Below are 22,679 nucleotides of genomic sequence, written 5' to 3'. Positions count from 1 at the left end.
GTCTGCGTGATCTATTGGCTACGGCTCCGACATTGGATTATCCCGATTTTGATCGCCCTTTCATTCTTGATACGGACGCGAGTGACACAGGTAATGGGGCGGTATTATCACAGTCTAAAGGGGGCGTAGAGCGCGTCGTGGCGTATGGTAGCCGAGTCTTGTCGCCTGCGGAAACACGCTACTGTGTCACTCGTAGAGAACTTTTGGCGGTTGGTTTTTCCTACGGCAATTTCGACCGTACCTTTACGGTCGTTCTTTTATTGTGCGTACGGATCATGCGGCCTTGCAATATGCACTTAAAATGGACCAGCCATCGGGACAGTGGGCACGTTGGTTGGACACGCTACAGGTATTTTCCTTCCAAATTCAACATCGGAAGGGAGTGCGCCATGCGAACGCGGACGCACTTTCCAGATTACCAGGGCGCGCCCCTTGTAAATGTGCGTCGGGGACGCATAGGTGTTCGCCGATTCTAAACCCCCCTCAGCCGCTTACGTTGGCCGTCGAGAAGTCGGATACTCCGATGGAACCGGGACCGACTGACGGGGTTTTGAATCTGCCGCGGTCTGTCTGGATTCGGGAACAAATGATGGATGAGTTGTTGTTGTCCATGCGGAAGCGGTCTATGAGGGACAATGGGAGTCCGAGTACGGCTGTGGGGCCGCGAACCGCTCTCCGAGATGGTCTGCTAATGTGGCGAGAAGGGTTCCAGGAAAGCTGGCGTGTGGTGCTACCAACGTCCTTGCGATTCGAGTTGATTAGAACTCTCCATTGTGACACACTATTGCATTTAGGGGTGCAGAAGACTTTGTTGACGTTGCAACGTCATTATTTTTGGCAAGGCTGGTGTGTGTCCATCGCTGATGGGATAGTAAGGGAGGAGCATGGCCGAGTGCTGCTCATCCCCGAAATGGCACTAGCTGAGAGTATGGTAAATGGATGTTGCCGTGGGTTGACGACCACGGTGAGGGTTACGGCGAATTAAACGTTACCGCTGGGGAGCGTGGCTCTCTCCACGCGAGGGTGTGCGATTAGGGGTTGTTGGTTTGTTGAGAGTGACTGTGGGTACATGCTGTGTACGTCTGAGGTCTGTGCTGGTCCTCAAGGGAGGACTGCTGGTGGGTAAGAGCAGAAATTTTTTTGTTGTTATTGTTTTCACGTGTAAATAATATTGTTGTTAAAATGTAAATACTGGGGCGTCCATCGCGGTTATTTGGGTAATTATTGGGGTTTTCTTAAGCGGCCCGGAATTACATCATCTCCACTACCCTGGGGCCGGGTGGCTGTCGTGTACGACATGCGGATGTGCGTTGTTGTGCTTTGTGCCATTGTTGTTCTTGTTGTTATATTACATGCTTAGTGTCCTTTAAGGGGGAAGGTCGGTTCACCGCATTACGCTTTGGTATTGTTCAGCCGAGGTCGGCTGGGTTTTTTCTACGGGGGAGGGTGGTGTAATGCGGGCGTAAGCGACCTTCCGGATGTGACGTCACGAGGAGGCGGAGCCAGGTGACGTGGGTGAAAGGTTGGGGTCCTTAAGCGGGTAAACCGGAAAGAGAAGGGAGTCGGGTTGTGAATGGAAAAGGGTGAGGCCACGAGGGCGAACGAGAGGAGGGGGGCACCGCCGGCGAGCGGGAGCCGACCCCAGAGTACAGCCAGGAAGGCTGTGTGTTAGAGGCAGCGGTGTGGCTGCAGAGAGTCGCAGGAGCGACGAAGAGAGAGGAGAGTACAGCCAGGAAGGCTGTGTGTTAGAGGCAGCGGTGTGGCTGCAGAGAGTCGCAGGAGCGACGAAGAGAGAGAGACAGCACGAGTCTGTCAGAGCGCTGCGGAGTAAGCAAGAGCGAGAAGAGCAGCAGCGGTTACAGCCAAGGGGGCTGAGAGTGAGTAACAGCAGCGGAGCTGCTGTGGGGCTGCAAGAGCGACAAAGAACAGCAGCGGGGCTGCTGATGGTGACTGGAGTGACATCGGAACCAGCACTGGGAGAATAAGAGAGACAGCCGTGTGGGAATGCAGTACGGACCAAATAAAGGACACTGAGCCAGAGATCGTGGTCAAGTCTTTTATTACACTAATGCTAAACAAAAGGGAGGAATTCACTTTTTCTTGGAAAATGTAGCAATGAAAATGTGGATGATTTTGGCATAAAACTGCATAGGTGCCCTAATCTTAACTACCCCAACCCTAACCCTCAGCCATAACCCTAACCCCTAAACCTAAACCCTAGCCTCTAACCCTAAACTTAACCCCTAACCGAAACCCTGAACCTCATCCCCTAGCCCTTACCCTAACCTCTAACCCTAACCCCTAACCCTAAACTCTAACGCTAACCCTAAGCCCTAACCCTAAATGACCCTAACCCTAATCCCTACCCCCAACCCCTAACATTCACCCTAACCCCAAACCCCTTGCCCTAACCCCCAACCTCTTCCTCTAACCTCTTACCTTAACCCCTAACCTTCACCCAAACCCTAACACAATTTTGTCCAAAAATGGCATAGATTAGTATGCCAATTTGCTTTTTGGCTAAAAAAGGTGTGCCGATTTTCTCTGAGTTGAAAATGTATCGTGAAATGTTTAATTGTGTACGTAATATGTAGAATACTACAGCAAACACAATGGAGGAATGCACTTGTTGTTGAAAAATAAAGCTATGGGAATTTGGCTCATTTTGGCCATAAACAGCAGAGGTTAGTATGTCGGGTTTTTTTTTGGGACATGAACATTTAATCGCAAAATTTTCCACTTTTAACCTAATACATAGAATGCTAAGGGTAAATACAATGGATGAATTCACTTTTTTGCAAAAATAAAGCTGTAAAAATTTGGCCAATTGTGGCCAAAAACGGCATAGGTTAGCATGGCGATTTTATTTTTGTGGGACGTAAAAATGTAATCGTGAAATTTTCCCCTTTTAATCTAATACATAGAATACTAAGGGTAAATACAATAGAGGAATTAACTTTCGTCCAAAAATAAAGCTGTAAAAATTTGGCCAATTGTGGCCAAAAACGCCATAGGTTAGTATGCCGATTTTCTTTTTTTTAGTTCAAAATTTCATGGTGAAATTTCCTACTTTTTTACGTAATATATAGGATATATAAGGCTAAACAATACCGAGGATTGCACTTTTGTTGACAAAGAAAGCTGTAAAAATGTGGCCAATTGTGGCCAAAAACGGCATAGGTTAGTATGCCGATTTGCTTCTTTTTTACATGAAATGTTCATGGTGAAATATCCTACTTTTAATGCAATATATAGCATACTAATGCTAAACAAAAGGGAGGAATTCACTCTTTCTTGGAAAATGTAGCTATGAAAATTTGGATGATTTTGGCATAAAACTGCATAAGTGCCCTAATCCTAACGACCCCAACCCTAACCCTCAGCCATAACCCTAATCCCTTAACCTAAACCCTAGCCCCTAACCCTAAACTTAACCCCTAACCCTAACCTAAACCGCGAACCATAACTCTAACCCTAACCATAACCCGAACCCCTAATCCTAACCCCTAAACCTAATTCCTAACCCTAATCCCAAACCCTAATTGATATGCCTTTAAACGCGTCTCAGCGAGATGAGTTGAATTGTATATGGCGCGACTCTGTCGAGTAGAGTCGAAGGGCATACACCACTTGCTTGTGTGACTTGTGGAACCGGGGCGGCATTTTGCATTGAAGTCAATGATGGCTGTGATTGTTGCCTATTTGAGGCGCACTGTTTGAGAATGCAGTGCGTTTCACTATGTCAGCACCGATGTTCACCAAATATGCCACGGTGTAAACGTATGGGACAGCTTGGGATGTCAATGCAGTAGTTTGTTACTTGAAAATCCGTGAAGAAATAAAGAATTGAAGTGCAAATCGGCAAGATAGTTTCGTTTTCATTTCCGGCGCTTGACGTGTTACGTGTGCCCTCTGGTGTACACGTGCAGTACCACAAGCATTCAATTCGTGGTGAAGTCTGCTATGTGTTGGACATGTGCAGTGTAGGCCAACATAGTTCGCCAGCAGTTGCCGCTGTCAAACGTCACCCCGCGCGTTCCCCGCAGTTGTGAGTCGCTGCTGCTGCGGCGTCCTGGCGTTAGTCCCAAGCGCGGTTGGCTGCGATGAAGCCGTGAAGACACTGCACAGCGCCACTGCTGCTGTCACCGCGCCAGGCACTGCAGTTGTACCACGTGACCACACGGTGGCGCTACAGCACCTAGTTGGTTAAGTTGTTGAGCGAGTGTCCATGATGGTTAGGTTATTTAGCGAGTGTCCATGTTGGTTAGGTTACTTAGCGTGTGTCCATGTTGGTGTGTATGTTGAACTTCTTTCACACCGTACATAGCCAACCATGCTCGTCGGAGGTGCGGGGGAAGGACAACAACCTGAGCACAAAAAGCAGTTCTAAAGAAAATTTATTTTCAATCTAAATTTTAAAAATGCGTAGCCCCAGTGACTTCTAATATCGGAAGGAAAGACATTCCTGACGGCTGCAGAAGTGCATCTGAAAGCGTACAATGCATCGACCGTCTTTATTCGATGACTTGCCAGAAGCTGCAGCGAAGATGACCGGAGTTTGCGTGATGGTTTATGCTCTTTGATGATACCAGCAAGGTATTGGGGTTCACTTGTCGGCAAGCGCTTTGCATGTAATGAGGGCAACCTTATAATGTATGAGTTCGGCAACAGGAAGCCAATGCAGTTCGGTGAGCACTGGACAGACATGGTCGGATGTTGCAGTACCCGTCATGACGCCTGCCAAATAATTGTGTACACGCTGCAGCTTGTTGATGTTTTTGCCAGATGTGCCAGAGAGTAGTGAGTCGGAAAAAATCAAACCCTGGCCCTATCCCTGAGCCTCAACCCTAACACCTAACCCTAACCCCTAACACTAACCCCTAACCTTAACCCCTAACCCTAACTAACCCTAACCGCTAACCGTAACCCTAAACCGTAACCCAAACCCTAACCGTAACCCCTAACCCAAACCCTAACCATAATCCCTAACCATAACCCCTAACCCTTACCCTAACCCAAACTATAACCCTAACCGCTAACCCCTAACCTTAACCCTAATCTTAACCCCAACCCTAAACTTAACCCCTAACCCTAACCCCTAACCCTAACCTATCCCTAACAACCCTAACACCCCTAACCTTAAGCCTAAACCTAACCCCTAACCCTATTCAAATCCCTAACCCTAACCGCTAACACTAACCACTAACCCTACCCCTGATCCTAACCCTTAACCCTAAACCCTAACCCTAAATATTCATATTCTTAGGTTTTTTTCGGTAAAGTCACGTAGGTAAAAACATTAAAATTAATAAAAGTAAAATAAAATAAAAATTACGACGTTAACCCTAAACCCTAACCCCTTACCCTTACCCCTAACTCTAACCCCTAACCCTTTAACCCTAACCTTCTAACCCTAACCCTCTAACCCAAACCCTACCCCTAACCCTAAACCTTAACCAAGGAATGCACTTTTATCGAATACAGCCTTAAAAAATAGTCCAATTTTTGCTTTTTTTTATTCAAAATTTCATTGTGAAATTTCCCACTTTTACTGTAATATATAGGATACTCAGGCTAAACACAATCGTGGAATGCACTTTTTTTATAAAAATTAATAAGATAAAATAAATAACCCTCACAGCCCTAACCCCTAAGCCTAAACCTAACCCCTAACCCTATTCATATCCCTAACCCAAACCCTTAACCCTAATCCCGAGCCCCTAAGCCTAAACCTAACCCCTAACCATATTCATATCCCTAACCCTAACCGCAAACACTAACCCCTAACCCTGACCCTAACCCTAACCCTAACCATAAACCCTAGCCCTAAACCCTAACCCCTAACCCTTACCCTTAACCCTAACCCCTAACCCTTTAACCCTAACCTTGTAACCCTAACTCTCTAACCCAAACCCTACCCCTAACCCCTAACCCTAACCAAGGAATGCACTTTTTATTGAAAACAGCCGTTAAAATTCGTCCAATTTTAGCTTTTTTACTTCAAAATGTCATGCTGAAATTTCTCACTTTTACTGTAATACATAGGATACTCAGGCTAAACACAACCGAGGAATGCACTTTTTGTTTAAAAATACAGCTGTAAAAATGCGTCCAATTTTTTATACAAACGGCATAGGTTAGTATGCCGATTTTCTGTTTGAGACGTGAACATTTCATAGTGAAATATTCCACTTGTAATCTAATACATAGCATACTAAGGGTAAATACAATGGAGGAATGCACTTTTTCTTGGAAAATGTAGCTATGAAAATTTGGCTAATTTTGGCAAAAACTGCGTAGGTGCACAAACCCTAACTACCCTAACCCTAATCCTAACCCCTAATCCCTAACCCTAATCCCAAACCATAATCCATATGCCTTTAAACGCGTCTCAGCGAGATGAGTTGAATCGTATATGGCGCGACTCTGTCGAGTAGAGTCGAAGGGCACACACCACTTGCTTGTGTGACTTGTGGAACCGGGGCGGCATTTTGCATTGAAGTCGATGATGGGTGTGACTGTTGCAGATTTGAAGGGCACTGTTTGAGAATGCAGCGCGTTTCACTATTTCAGCACCGATGTTCACCAAATATTCAACGGTGTAAACGCATGGGACAGCTTGGGATGTCAATGCAGTAGTTTGTAATTTGAAAATCCGTGAATATGTGTATGTGTTGGCTGTAAAACGCGTAAAAGAAAATGTCCCCCGTGAGCTCGAGTGAACGCGCAGCACTTGGCAGGGTCCGTCCCCCCCACGCAATTGTCGTCAGTTGGTACGGTCGATGTCGTGCAATAAGTAAATAATGAATAATAGAAATGGCACAAATGTGTTAATTAAACTACTTTAAAGTTTACGGATAGGAAAACGGAATAGCCTATTTCCACCACGGGGCTTAGGGCGTGCCGGCTGGCAAATTATTTTGGTCTTAAACCCCACCGTCCGAGAGCCAAATCGCCCGCGAGCGCGAACGCACGGAGACTTTTATACATAAGAAGAAGAAGAAGAGAAAGAAGAAGAAAATAAAAAAAGAGAAAAGAAAAAGAAAAGATTGAAAATGTTTCCTTGGCGAAGACAGGCTTCATGAACAAGTAAATAAATATTCCGATTAACTCGCCGTGGTGCTGCAGCTGTACCGCTCGTCCACACGGCGGCGCTACAGCGGCGCCGCCTCGCCTCGTGCTGTGACCACAGGCGCGCGAGAGACTCTTTAACGCGTCCCCATTGCCCCGAACTACCAACCAGACTTCAACACGCACACAAACACCGAGGCGACGCAGTTGTTAAGGTTAATGGGTGTATTTAGCGGGCGTTAGGGTTTAAAGCTACACACGTGCATGGTGCACCATGTCAGGGTCGCACCCATGACACACAAAGTGCTTGCCACAAATGAACCACAACTCCTTGCCCCGATCTCGTCGAAGGAGCGCATCGCGCGGCGCTTTCAGATGCGCTCATGTGGACGTTTGGAACGAAGTTCCTTCCGCTATTAGGGAACCACTGAAGCTACGCACTTTTACATCATCCAGATTGAAAACAACTTTCTTTATAACTGCATCTTGTGCTTAATTTACCCTTCGCCGTACCTCCAATTAGCACGGTTAGTTACGTACGGTGCGAAAGAAGTTCAGCAAACATACATGACCCGTGCGTAACCATAACCAGTCTGTCGCCCTACACCACGTGAGACACATGGCTGTGTGATGCCACCTGGTGGACATGGCAATGCTGTACAAGGGTTGCACTTCCAGACTGTTGAGTTCGGGTCAAGAGTGATCGCTACTGCACCTTCGTATCTCTTCACTCTGGAGCCTTGCGCGGTACAAAGGAAACACTCCGTTGGCCCCTGAGAACTTCAACTGGATGTATTTGCACAGAACATCACAGCCTCTTGTACACAACACCTGCGCACGCTTCTGCTGGTTCTGCTGCTGCTGCCAATTTTGCTCCTGCGACTAGCGGTGTTCAACTGAGCCGCCTCCATGAGGAGTGCTTCACCCCTCACGCCTTTGTCTTGGCCAGGATGGCCAGGACCGGTTTCAAAAGCTCTCATTTCTGCTTGTGACGGCTCTGGAGCAGAATGGACTCCCCGCCCATACCGACAGCTTGCACTGGTACGCCATGTACCCTACACGTGCGTTAGTAACCCCGATCGTAACCCCTCAAGCCGAACCCAAACCCTAATCCAACCCGAAATCGTGTGAAAGCGTAACCCGAACCCGCATGTAACACGAACCCTTAACCATAATCCCTAAACCCTGCCTTGACTTAACATCGGGAGACTCACCTTTTGCCCGTCCAAGGGTTAGGGTGTGTTGCAGTAAATCTGAAACTTGCAAGCGAAAAGCAGAGCGCCACGTGATATCCATTTCATCAATTCGTGTGAACTTGTCAGGGCGGTGAAACAAAACCTCTATCATGTAAATGTGATGATCCCTTGTTCATCACGACGTCCTTTTTACTTCGATGTCTCAACAAGAGCGTGACGGAGATCGCGTGACGTGAGGGTTCTGCCTTTGTCGTGAGGGTTGTGGAGTGCTCATGAATATTAATGAGGGGGGCTGTTCGATGTGGAGTGACGGCACGTGCTCGTGATAATTATTAATGCGGGGAGATCCATGTTGAGTGACGTCACCTGTTCATGAATATTAACGAGGGGGCTGGCCGACGTGAGCGACGTCACGCGCAGGCTCATTTTCGTCGTAAATACTTCAAAAATAAAAGTGTCACCACCACCGCTGCACACAAATAAGCCACTCCTCCAGTTCTCTGGACTCTGCAGCGCAACAGAGGTACGGCTGCTTCACGTTGATTTCTCTCCATAATTTGGCCCAACAGGCAATCAGACAGACAGGTCGACACAGACAGACACTCGCACAAGCAGACATTGATGTAGGGAGATCGCCAAAGTGTAGAAAAGAGAGTCATCTTTATTCCAGCCATGGACACGGCGGGGTACATGGGGACATGGTAACGCCGTTTAAAATTAAGAGATAAAATTCACATTCTGATCAAACACTCCAATAAATATATACAAACACGTGGCTTCTTTGTTACTGTTCTGCTCTCAACACAAATATAAAAACTGGATGCAGCACTCGAGAAGCGGGCGCCTCCGTCGTGATACGCGAGAGTGAGGCTATTGAGGAGACAAGGGCCACCAGGCGCCGCCACCCGCCCGCACCCCCCCCCCCACCCCGTATTGCACCCGCACCCAGAGAAGGCAATGATGATGATGATGATCTGACGTCTGCATAATCTGCGCCCCGTCGCCACAGAGGACGCGTGTCGGAACCCCGGCCACTCGCACGTCATCTCTGCTCCACCTCACCAGCGGCGCCAACTAACATCGCCAGTGCCACCAGCAGCAACCATCAACACTGCCCGCATCATCGGCATCGCCCAGCAGCTCAGCCACACACCGTCACTTTTGCACCACGACAATCATCCATCCGGCCCGGCGCAGAGGGCGACCACGCGTCTGCCTGTACCCGCAGCGCCACGACCCAAGCCCCACGGAGTGGTGGTGGTCGAGACGGTGGCCGCCAACCCCCCGGCCGCGAGTCCCAGCGCGTTGCGTGGAGATGAGAGGGAAGAGGTGCTCTCCCGCCCGCGCCTCATCCGTGGAATGCTACAGTCGGAACCACTCATCAGTGCTGCGGATCGAGTACCGTATGTACATGCAAGTATTCAAGCAAAAAATAGTTTCTCTTATACGGCATCTGCAGCGACGAGGCGGAGCGAGGCCAGGGCAGCACGTGCACCGATGCCCCACGCCGCTCGGCCGGCGTCACTCACAGACCACGGTTGCATCAAAAGGACATGCAACGCTACGGTGATTAAAGCCCTTAAAATGTGGCTGTTTATAATCATGCTCCACGACATGGATGTATAACGACATCATAATAAATGCAATCGCAGTCATATAAACCTGGCACGGTTCCCGACGTGCTGCGACAGACAGCAGCAGCTCAGCTGCCACAGAGCTCAGAGTGGCTTCAGGGCAGCAGCCCCCCCCCATACCACCCCAAGTAGACAGCACTGTTAGGTCTCCCCCACCCAACCTACGGCTTCACTCGAAAGTGTAGTTGGTGCAACTGCACGTTCACAACACTCAATGATTTGGTGGGACGGGCCGCCGTCTGTCCAACTTAAAAGGAGCAGGAGGATTATGCCGGCACTCATTCCCCTGTACCGCACACGAACACCGACATCTCTTTTTCCACACCGCACATGGAGTCCGCACGCCGTCCAGCACGGACAAGATCGCACCCTGTGCCGCGCGTGTACACGTGCCCCCATCAATGTATACACATAGTGGCCCCGCACAGAGAGGAGAGGCAGTGCATTGCCCCGTCGACCGTCTCGTGGTGCACACCCCGATGACACGTGTCACATGGGTTACTTCCCTTGCTGGGACAGGGAACCCTCGTGATATGAGCAGCCAGTTGGCAGTGAGGTCTGGCAGTGTGGACAAAGGAGAGGCTGGGAAGAGAATGAAGTGTGGGGGCTTCTGGAGGGACAGTGGGTGAGGGAGTCTCGGAAATGTGACGTCAGGCAAACTGCAACGTCACGTGGGTGATTGCTGCACATCAGGGGATGCGTATATGTATGTGTTTGCATGTGCGCACTCCCTGGTGTATCCAGGGCGAGAGGCAGGACAATATCTTAGGGTTGCCCACCCCCCGTCCCCGCCATGATGTCCTCCCACCTGCAGCCCGTGTGTTGCTGTGGTTACGACGGACGGTGCGGTGCTGAACAGAGTTTCACGTTCCACGACCCCGTACCCCTCGTTATGATCTTGCAAACGTGGGTGCGGTGGAGCTCTCCAGCGAGGATTGCGATGGACGCCGTGTGAGTGGCGCAAAGGTGGGATCCACCAGCGAAGAGGTGGGAAAGAGCTTGTACCAGCCGGTCACACTCCGACTGAGGTCAACGTCCTCGAGGAGGATCTGGGCCACCCCCATGAAGGACTTGTGGTCCATACGGCCATAGTCACCCCACACAATGACCTGGACACAAAAATAAAACCTTGAGTGACACCGATTTTAGATCTGATGAGAGGAAGTCACCCACACTCGCGCATGCGGAGGAGGTCAGGTCAGGCAGACAAAGAGCCACGGCCATAATAGTCACCCCCGTGGATTTACTCCACGCCATGGCCTGTGGACTCACAATTGTACTCACGCATGTGCACACAAAAGACAAAGATCCCCTTTATAGCCTTTAACAGACTGTTGGGGCAAGTGCTGTTAGTGAGCACCTATGAAAGCCCAGTGGTGATGTTTACACTCTGCACCAGGTATTCACTTGAGGCTGAGTCGACCTCGGGTAGGCCCAGAACCTGTTGAGATAATCGTCACTGGTATTGGCCATAAATGCGCAAACTACTATGCAACTGCTCCCTCTATACAAAGACACACGCATGAATCTAAACATAGGCATGTTTACACACATATGCCGACGTGAATAAAATAATATTCACATTTATATTGCACCCATGATGTAGTGAAGCATCTGAGAGGACAGCTGTTTTAAGCATAGGGAACCACCAGTGGCAACTTGTCCTTGTGCTGTACAAGGCCTGCAAGTGAGCATTATTTTGCAAGCAGGGGGGATGATCGCCATGTGAACGCCTGTACACGGGAGCTCACACACCCACTCACACGCGCGCAGGGCTCCGTATGCGCTGTAGTGGTGAAGCTCGTGAATGGCCCTTCACCTGCAGGACCTTGTTCTGGGCACCCTCATCGAACAGCAGCTGCTGGCCATAGGAGGGATCGAGCGACTTGCTGGCGACCTTGGTTTTCTTTTTAGCGATGCACACCCCACCCTCCAGCAGGTACACCTTCACATAGGGGGCTACGCACGTACCACCACAAGCACACCAGAGCAGAGGTGAACTCCCAACAACGAGACAAAAATCCCCCGCAGAGCCATGTAGGCACAACACGGCACAAGAGGGGATAGTGTGGCAGGCACCCACCCGGCCGCCTTTGTCTCCAAAGTAGTGATATTTACACACCTTTCTAGGTACTTAATTAAGGCTGAGTCGGCCTGGTCAATATATTCGACGCTGATGTGAGCCGTGAATGCGAATCGAACTCAGGTCGCCGCATTCGTAGCAAAGTGCACTAACCACTACACAACTGCTACCCACAGACAAAAAGTTTCAGTTTTTCTATTTTCATTTATTTGGTATAGCCCTGTGAGCCATTCGGCTCTTGAATCGGGTGTAACCGCAACAAACAAAAAACTAAACATGAACAAGAAAACATCTTTAAGTGACTATATGACTATGCACAAACAGAAAAATCCAGGAAAAAACTGCAAAGTCTTCCAGAAAAAAAGCACTGTACACCAACGCTGTGCAAAAATCCCTGTGGGATGCAAGTCATAAAAAAGTAAAAAAACATACAAAGACCCCCTATATAGACTTGAGAGACTGTTCAGGCAAGCCAACAATACACACATGCAGGTGGTTGGCCAAGACCACGCCCTTGTGCTGATGTTTACACAATGCATCAGGAACTCATTTGAGACTGAGTCGACCTAGGGATTGCCCAGGATCGGTTCAAATATCGTCAGTTATTGATTATGAGCACGAATCAAACTCAGGCGTGTGCTCCCCACACACAAAGACACTCTCACACATATTCTCTGTGGATCATGTGTGTGCAGACGTGCGCGAGTGGTTGTGAGCACCTGCAATGGACTTGCAACCCGGCTTGGGGATGAGTCCTCGCGCTTTCACCACCTCCACCTCCAGCTGCCCCCGTCGGCAGATCATCGTCAGCTGAATGTCGCCTGGCAACACAACGGACGGTGGCACCCATTTGTGGCACACAGCGCCGACGCGCGTCCTCATCAGCGCAACACCGCGACACTCGTGACCTGCTCCACCAGCATCACATTGCAGCTGCGCATGATCACAGATGAACAGGTGGGACCTCGGTGTCTGGAGATGACAATCCTCACCTCCACGTGGCTCGGACGCAGCTACGAGTTCTACGCACGTACTTTTCCAGCGCAGCGGCCACGGCAGAACTCGACCGCATTGGTCGCCGGCGTGGACCCTCTACAACAGTATGCGGGGTTTCTCGCTGGAGCGCAGCGGTAGAAGTGGCCTGGTATACGGTGCTATACGGGCACTTCTCAGTACACCGAGTGTGAATACCGTCACTTGTCACGAAGGTTTCCATACCCCCACCGAGACGTTCCGCATAGGAGAAGCGTCATTGAACACGGGCTGCAAGACGAACAGGTTTCTCGCGAGGGTTTCTACACTGACATTTTGACCACTGCTTCAACCAATATGCAAATAATCTGGAACCCATTACTGTTGTAGTGTTGTACTCACACGGACACTCTTAACTTTTCACCTGTCACTTTATTTACCTTGCATCCAGTGTGGATGCTCCTCACTTACACTAACACACACACACCCTTGTTCCGAACTCCCCGACTTCCCCCTACTCACCTCTGCGCACCTCGTGCACGGTAACCACCCTGTCTTCCCCCGCTCTCTCTCTCACTCTATACTCCACTATCCTGTCCTGCTTCCCTCACACCTCCGCCCTCGTCCCTGCCCCCAGCAGGGGATCAGCCAACACTGCTGGGGAGGACGAGGTGGGCAGGACGAGCTCCCAGGCATCTTCTCCCCGACTCTTGTGTTCTTCATCCCTTGAGCACCAATCCCGTGCTGCTCCGCACACTCCCTTATATATCCCTCCTCGTTTGGAGTCCTCACTTACCCCCATTAAGCTACCGCCTCCACGCCATCTCCTGCACGGGCTATCCCCCAATTACCCCTCCATCTCCTGCCTCTCTGGCGCCTACCCCGTGCCCCAACGCTCACACCTGCTTGTCTCCAAATGCACCCGCTCAATCTATGCTTCGGCCGCTAATTGCTGCCACGCCACTCCAGTGTCACCTCACATCACCCTTTGCTAACCCCGCGCGTTACGCCACTACACTATTATTATGGTGATGCTAGTTTATCCAGGAAAGCCTCACCGAGTCACACAACTCTTTAATAGGAGGGTCCTGCCAAAGGTTTTTTTGGAGAAGGGAGCGATCCTACTGTGTGCGATGCCTATTGAGTAATTTGCAGGTATTTTTTTCTGAATTATAACGTTTGAATGTGTGTTTAGCTATGGGAGGAAACAGGACAAGCTGGAGGAAACCCATGCAGAACAGGGGGAGAAGATACAAACTCCACACAGACAGGTGCCTGAGTAGGGAATCGAACCAAGGCAATTCCTGTTGTAAGGCACAAATGTTCCCACTGCACCGCCACCCTCGTGCCTGGTAAACTGTGACGTGAAATATTGGGGTGAAATGGGAACTGTGGGTCGAAAGCGCCCCCCTCCCCGCCCGCAGTGTAGGCACGCTACCCAGCGGTGTGGTGGCCAGGGTCTGCCGCCCGACCAGCTGCCCTGGCCCCAGCCCGTCCAGGAAATCGCTGAACTGGCTGTCGTGGTCAAGCCGCACGCCAGGGAATATCAGGCTGCACACACAGACACAAAGACAAAGTTCCCCCATATAGCTTTTAACAGACTGTTGGGGTAAGTGCTGTTAGTGAGTAGCACCTATGAAGGCCGACATAGCACACGAGGGGGTAGGTGGCCAGCACCATGCATGGCTGCTTTTGTTCCCATAATAACGATGTTTACCACATCAGTGCACAAACAGGCTGGTGAGCAGATGGGTGAACACGTTACTGAGTAGACGAATGAGCACACTGGTGAGCAGACGGGTAAGCATGCTGTCGAGTGGACGGGTTAGCATGCTGGTGAGTGGATAGGTGAACACGCCAATGAGCTCTGTCCTTACTTTCCCTCCGAACTGTAGGAGTTCATGCTGTCGTCATTCGACCCTCGGCTCGCCTGCCGCGTCATCCAGTTCCGCATCTCGATGGCCATCCCTGTCTCCGTGCTGCGTCGCACGGCGCTGCACAGCTTCTTCCCACTCGCGTCTGTCACACACACATGCACACACACACATGCACACGCACACACACACATATACACACACACGCACACACATATACACACACGCACATACACACGCACACATACACACACGCACACACACACACACGCACACACACACACGCACCATTCCCATCACACCCACCATTCCCATCACACCCACCATTCCCATCAAACCCACCATTCCCGCCACACCCACCATTCCCGCCACACCCACCATTCTCGCCACACCCACCATGCCCGCCACACCCACCATTCCCGCTACACCCACCATGCCCACTACGGCCATCATTCTCACCACACCCACCATGCCCGCCACACCCACCATTCCCATCAAACCCACCATTCCCGCCACACCCACCATGCCCGCCACGGCCATCATTCTCATCACACCCACCATTCCCGCCACACCCACCATGCCCGCCACGGCCATCATTCTCATCACACCCACCATTCTCACCACACCCACCATGCCCGCCACGGCCATCATTCTCATCACACCCACCATTCTCACCACACCCACCATGTGCTCCACACCCACCATGCCCACCATGCCCACCGGTCTGAGACAGTTGTGAGGTGCTGCGGCTGCGGCGTGACAGCCCCACGATGGCCACCATCTTGGCGCCGAAGGAGGAGCGCCGCGTCTTGGGGGCGGCGTCTGCGGCTGTGCCGAGGCCCGTGTCAGACTGGCTGCCGTCGGCACGCTCCGCCCGGTACATCTCCCCGCTCACACTCGAACTCTTGGGCATGCGGCGTCCGCCCGACGCTCCAACCTGCCGACTTTGCATTTTAGACATAAACATGCTGTGACCGGCATGGGGCACGGCGGGTGGGGCAGGGGGTGGGGGAGGTTGGTGAGGGGTGGGTGAGGTGAGGAACACAGGGGAAGAGCAGGGAGGAGAAGAGTAAAGCAGAGCGAAGAGGCAGGACACCCGCAGCACCACATCGCACACACTCCCACGCAGCCTGCAACTACCTTCGCTCGAAATACACAAGAGATAGGCATAGGGATTACACAGAGCATGGGGGCTACACTGAGCATAGCGACTACACATGGCATAGAGACTACACAGGGCACAGCAGTAAAACAGGGCTGGAAGCATTTGGCACTACGTGGTGGAGCGCTCCTATCGCTTGGAGGGCCGGTGACCGCTCATCTCGTGAGACCACCCTGGCCGTGGCCGCACAGGTGAGTGTTTGTCTGAGATGACGCAAGTTGCACTGCAGGCGTCTGAGACACTCTGGAGACAGCAGTCAGTGTGGGCAAGAGCCGAGAGCTGCATTGTGGGAAGAGAGTCCATTTCAACGATCTCCTCATTGAGGCCACCCCCATTTCCGTCACCATCGCCGCCTCGAGCCGAAGAGTTTTAAACCAACGAGTGAATAATTACCGGTTACCTGAGCCGAGCCGCTGCACGCTCATTCCACAATGATATCTCGAGAACTCACCAGCGCAGGGAGGACCAGGAAAAGCCAGGGTGAGGGAAAAGAGAATAAATCAACGCAAGCTCAGCGTGAACACAAAAGGTGGTAAAAGCATGGACGCTGAGGCGTGGGATGGGAAGAACGCACGTGCGGATGGGGTCGCGTGCATGACACGGGACTGGGCTACTAGGGTCTGTGTGGAGCAGTAGACAAGACCTGTGCCCACAGCGCGAGGCAGCCACCAGCAAGACAGGTGTATACTACAGGCAAAAGCTGGGGGTAGTAGGCGATAGCTAGGCAAGGCAGTAGTTACCTGTCCTCCGCCTCTGGACCAGACTGTGTGCCCCCTTCATCCCCCTCGCCATCCCCATCCTCCTCCTCCCCCTCGCCCTCCCCCTCGCCCTCCCCCTCGCCCTCCCCCTTGGCCTCCCCCTCGGCCTCCCCCTCGGCTTCCACGTCTCCCCATGTGCACGCCCCCACCATGCCCTCCCTCCCTTCTGTTTCACCGCCACTCTGAGTGCCTCTAGCGCGACGCGTTCAGCGAGACACAGACACCAGCATACACGCACACACGCATGCACACACGCGCACACAAGCGCATGCAGATGACCAGCGCAATGCACAAAAAAACACAGCCACCGAGAAAAACATGCCAAACGCACACAGCAGCCATGAACGAAATCACAGGAACTTTTAGTAAACAAAAAAGCAAATAATTATCCAAGCACTGAGCAGGCATGATTGCAAATCCGGACGAGTGAAAGACAGAGGAGACTGCCTGCAGAGGTGGGGTTACTCCACGGAGAGGCCCCGCCACGGCCCTGTGGGTACCTGATGTTGCGGGTGCCCCGCTGGCGCTCCGATTGCACCGACAGGTAGGTGGTGGTGCTGACGCGGGACAGGCTCGACGTCTGCGATGCGGCCGACACGTCGCTCACGTCGCTGTCCGAAGACTTGCGCGATGTGATGTCAGAACCAAGCCTCTTGTCTCTCGGGCCGTGGTGCTGCAAAGACAAGGACACAGATCCCGCCCGCATAGTCCTTAACTGGCTGTTGGGCCAAGGGCTGTTAGCGGCACCTACGAAGTCCGGCACAGCACACGAATCACGTCCTCAATGTTGATGTTTTACGCACTGCACTGGATACTCATTTAAGGCTGATTCGACCTAGAGGAGGTCCAGGCCCAGTTTAGATTATTATAATTAGTTTCTTATGGGTTAGATCATGGAGGTATAATGTCAATGTTTAACTATAACTCTCCACCACACCGGATAGAGCCAATCAAATTAAGTTGTCACGTCGTGGGCAGCAAATGCTCCAAGTGGTTTAGTTCATCAGCAGGCATAGGAGGAGGAACGTTGAAAAGTGAGCAAATTGCTGTACATTTTTATTCGCCGTTTTGCTGGAGATCACTCCCAGCATCACCAGGTATGAGGAATTAGTGACACAGGTGATGTCCTTCAGTTCAGTTCATGTATTAGGTGTAGCCCTGTGAGCCATGCGGCTCTTGAATCGGGTGCAACCGCAACAAACAAAAACACGAACAAGAAACATCTTAAAGTGACTACACGCAACAGAAAAATCCAGGAAAAAACAGCAAAGTCTTCAAGAAAAAGCACCGTGTATCAACGCTGTGTGCAAAAATCTCAGTGGGATGCAAGTCAAACAATAACAACCATAATGCAATTTAGATTAAAGTTATCAGTCTCACTCTGTACTACAACAAACAAATATGGCTAAACCAAAACGTTTTCGAAATCACCAAAATAAAGCGAAAAAATCAATGTAACAGTGATCATAGGAACTGTGATTCAAATTTAACAATAAACTATATACATAACATGTACGACCAAACTTTGCAGCCATAGCTGGCAGCAGTGGCGGCTCCTGCAAAATCTCTCAGGGGGGGCAAATGTCTGGATGATTGATAAGGATAAGGTCCACCCATGCAATGGATAAATTAACAGCTTAAGCATGTAAAGACAACTTCACTTCTTTAATATTAATGAAAAATAAAGTGACTCTTACAATACATCTTGTTTGTTTCTATACTCACTATTAAAACAAACCACTCAAGTTTCTTTTATTAAAGATTCCACTAGGTGGCGACAAATTATATTGTTGGATGAAACGTGCTTACGTATGATGACGTAAGCATGTATGATGACGTAAGCACGTTAGTGCATGCCCTCCCGGAAGCCATAGAGAATGCATTGCAGCGCCCCCGTTCGAAAAAAATCATCTTTGAATGTAAGTCTATGGGACCACTCGGGGCGATTCTCAGCTGGAGGGAAATCGCCCAAAAAGAGGCGGTACTCCACAGAACGTAGCATGACGCTGATTGGACTATATCCAGAGGCACAGTGACGGCTAGCGTGACTCTGTGGTTGAATGACATTGGTGGTGCGTCGCCCAATCGCCCTAATGAAGAAACTGCCCCTGGCTGGCAGCATGAGTCACTCCATAACAGCAGGAGTATCAGTCGGAGTATCAACATTTTTTAAAAGTGCTAATCCCCATAAGGCTGATTTATCCAACCCTATTAACCAATCAACACTTACCTCAAATCACAATAACATTACAAATCCAGCTTTCCTACTAACACAATATACCTGAATATATAATTAAGGACAGCCGCGTTATATAAAATGCTAAGTATATTGGCCGCATAACACTCATCTACCCTGCAAACTACAACCAATCAACCAGCAGTCAAGTCGCGTTGTCGGGCGGGATCGCATGCACGGTTTTCCTCGTGATGGCAAGGACCCTCCACTGAAGGGCCCAGGATCAGGAAGTTCCCGTGAAGACCCGATGGATGACGTTAGATGTAATCTCCAGCGAAACGTCATCATACAAAGTTGTCAAACATTTTCCTCGTTTTGGAACATTCCTCCTAAATCAATTGGTACATTTACCCAGGTAAGAATTTGATTTGATTGACTCTATCGGGGAGTGGAATGTTATTGTAAAATATGACATTATACCCAAACGATCTGAACCAAAATAACATTATGAATCATAACATCGGTCGTGAAAGCCAATGTGTAACATTAGCCAGTTCAGACATTCGTCACCAAAGTTTTCTGTGAGCGGAAATTAAACGCAGGCCGCCAAATGTATAATGTGGTGAGTGTGAGAGTAAACGTGATGGGAAAGGTGAGTGGGTACGAGCGACTGATTGAGTGTGAGAGTCACTCACCCTGTAGTGAGGGTCCCCTGCAGGGCCCCCATCATTAAAGGGTCCGGAGTGCCCCGGGGCACCGGCCTGCAGGAACTTGCCTCCAATCTTCATTTTCATCGGCCGACCGCGCTCCTCCGCCTCGACCATGGCAACCAGGCCTGAGAGCCCAAGCCAGGACACACCACACCAGTGCATACCACACTAGTTCACACCATACTGCTCCACAGCACGCCAGTGTACTCCACATCGCTACACACCACACCGCACCAAGGGAAACACTACATGGCAGGAGGAACGACTATCTGAGCGATCGAAAGGACTACCCTGGGTGTGGGGGGAACCAGCTAGAGGCCACGCTATTCTAGGTACAATCCCTTGCTGTACCTTTCTCCTCGTGCCCCTCCTCTTCCCCCTCCTCGTGCTCTTCCTCCTCTATTGAGCAGGAGTAAGAGTTGTGACATTGAGCGAACAGTCAGAGTGTGTGGTTAGTGGTGTGTGGTATGTGGTGTGTACTTAGTGGTGTGTGGTGGCGTGTAGTGCGGGATGGTTAGTGGTGTGCGATGTTGTGTGTGGTATGTGGTGTGCGGTGTGTGGTTACTGGTGTGTAGTTCGTGCCGTGTGGTGTGCTGAGTGGTGTGTTGTGTAGGGCACAGTGTGGTGGTTAGGGTTTGATGTGGTGAGTGGAGTGTGGTGTTGTGAGTGGTGTGAGGTGTGGTGAGCATAGTGAGCGGCATGTTTTCTGTTACTCACCGCGACCATCTGTTGTTTTTGGAGGCAGTTGGGGCAGCTGCCTGACCCTGCGGCCTAGCGTAGGAGTGCTTCCCGGAGCAGCTGCCATTGGGCTGCTCTGGTGGTTCATCCTGCAGTGAGACAGGTCCCAGAGATGCACGGGAACACAAGCGACACAAAGGGACACGTAGGGTCATACAGAAACACAAGAAACAACGCAGAGACACACAAAAACAAGCGGAGTCACACAACAAGACGGTCAGTGTGGGACATGTGGGAATATGGTAATAGGCAGAGACAGAAGCTACATCTTGATCCCTGGGAAAGGAATCGCACTAACTTGTCACCCCACAGCAATCATACTTCACTCACAAGGTACAGGGGACACCGAGCATGGTGTGTGGTCTCTACAGGACGAGGGGAGCTGTTTCTACAGGACAAGGCGTGCCGTCTTCATGGGATCTGCACAGCACGTAGACTCGTAGGAGCCGGTGAGTACCGGGGGAGGCAGCTAAACGACCAGACTCTGCTACTACTGAGACAACTCTATGCCAGGGATTAATTCCAGCCAGGTCTGTTGGAGTCAGCATGCCCGGTACAACACATCCACCATAGCTCTAGCTACACCCTTGGCCATGACAATCCCTAGTCACGTGCCATCTCTTCCACTTGAGCAGCAACCCAGGAATTATTCTTAAATAAATTAATCCCTGGCAGCACGTGATGGTGATCCTCGGCAATACCTCTCAAAGGCGCTGTCCACGCCCGACAGCCCTTCCACTTGTGCGGCGCAGAGGTTGGAGCCGGCGCTGAGAGAGAGGAATTCGCATGTCAGCCAGCAGATGCCAACACTTGCGGGATTGGTCGCAAGAAACCAAAATTGCCCAGGATGTGCTTACCTGGGAGCCACCCGGTCAGGGGTTTCATTTCAAGCATGGGCTGGTGCGACTCCACCCTAGCGAGGGGGCAAGGAAGCCCAGGGAGGGGACTGTGTGACGGCTGACGAGCTGATCAACGGGATGGCTCTAAGAGCAGCATGATCACTGTCACCTCACCCGTGGCCCAAACCGACTCCTGCCTCAGTCAGGTGATGCGAGGTCAGACTACTGCCTAGCCAATGACCCGCAGCCCGCCTGGTGGGAGACCCCCAGTGCCCAGGTGCTGTGCTGCTCCTGGGTGGTCGGCGCGGAGGTCACACTAAGCAAAAAGAGCCTTGTGATTCATTCCTGACTCGAGTGCCGTCTTTCTATGTGGAGTTTGTATGTTCTTACCCTATTCCGCATGGCTTTACTTTCGGTTTTCTCTCATCGATAAAACATACAATGTAATTTGGATTGGCCAAACATCCTAGTGTAACAGGACCCTCCTAAAATGTATTTTAACTCTGTGGATTTCCTAGGTAATTATTAGGATTATTATATGAGATTGATATGATTATTTGAGTGGAGGGAACCTTAGCTCATCTATCACGACACCACTGGTCACCCACAATGAGGGTTCTGACTACGCCATCCCTATGGACAGCACAATGTGCTTTGCAACATTCCACCACAGCACGTGAAGACACACGCACTAGTACACACTGATGCACACTCATACAACCGCCATTCGCCACTAAGTGGTGGTGATGTCACCACGGCACATGTGCCAGGCATGTGCACTTTAAGGCTACGTGAAGTGTCGAACGCCTGCTGGCAGGTCACGGGACAGACCCAGGTGGCATGGGTTGACTGATTGAGATGGCTGTCACTCATACACACACTCTCTCACACAAAGCTACGATCACACACATCCATACAGACACACTTGTGTTCATATACACACTCACACATACAAAGATCCACCGTATAGCCTCAACAGACGGTTTGGGCAAGTGGTGCTAGTGAACATCTATGAAGGCCAGCACATGTACAAGAGTGGGTGGGTGACCAGCACCACGCCCGACCGCCTTTTTCTTCCAGGTGGCTATCTTTATACACTGTACTAGGTACTCATTTGAGGCTGAGTCGATCTCATGGAGGCCCAAGACCAGTTCAAATAATTGTTACTGGTGTAGCCGTGAGCGAGAATCGAATTCGTGTTGCTGGGTTCACAGCACAGTGCGCTAACCGCTGCACCACTACTCCCCAAACAACAAAGATCCCCCATATAGCATTAACAGACTGTTGGGGCAAGTGCTGTTAGCGAACGGCACATGAGGAGGTGGGTGACCAGCACCACGCCGGACTGCCTTTGTCTTCCCATTAGCGATGTTTTTACGCACCGCACCAGTTACTGATTTAACGCTGAATCGACCTAGGGGAGGCCTAGGACCGGTTCAGATAATCGTCACTGATGTTGGCCGTGA

General features: G+C 50.7%; 1 protein-coding gene across 1 annotated transcript in view; it reads right to left on the bottom strand.

Annotated features, from left to right (window-relative positions):
* Positions 1 to 8,908: 8,908 nt before the first annotated feature.
* The window catches only part of LOC144722446 (regulating synaptic membrane exocytosis protein 2-like), a 50,960-nt gene continuing 37,189 nt past the window's right edge, over positions 8,909 to 22,679 (bottom strand). The window contains exons 22-31 of the mRNA XM_078600715.1: positions 21,076 to 21,141; positions 20,354 to 20,463; positions 19,622 to 19,761; positions 17,251 to 17,423; positions 15,551 to 15,798; positions 14,834 to 14,975; positions 14,395 to 14,507; positions 12,704 to 12,805; positions 11,721 to 11,860; positions 8,909 to 11,010 (exon numbers count right to left, since the gene is read on the bottom strand). Coding sequence (XP_078456841.1) covers positions 10,792 to 11,010; positions 11,721 to 11,860; positions 12,704 to 12,805; positions 14,395 to 14,507; positions 14,834 to 14,975; positions 15,551 to 15,798; positions 17,251 to 17,423; positions 19,622 to 19,761; positions 20,354 to 20,463; positions 21,076 to 21,141 — 1,453 coding nt within the window. The 3' untranslated portion in view covers positions 8,909 to 10,791. The remainder of the gene's footprint in view (positions 11,011 to 11,720; positions 11,861 to 12,703; positions 12,806 to 14,394; positions 14,508 to 14,833; positions 14,976 to 15,550; positions 15,799 to 17,250; positions 17,424 to 19,621; positions 19,762 to 20,353; positions 20,464 to 21,075; positions 21,142 to 22,679) is intronic.

Source organism: Lampetra planeri, chromosome 14 (assembly GCF_965212315.1).
Source record: "Lampetra planeri chromosome 14, kcLamPlan1.2.h2, whole genome shotgun sequence".
Taxonomy (NCBI): domain Eukaryota; kingdom Metazoa; phylum Chordata; class Hyperoartia; order Petromyzontiformes; family Petromyzontidae; genus Lampetra; species Lampetra planeri.
The sequence above is the reverse complement of the archived record's forward strand: the minus strand, read 5'-3'. Positions and strand labels throughout refer to the sequence as shown.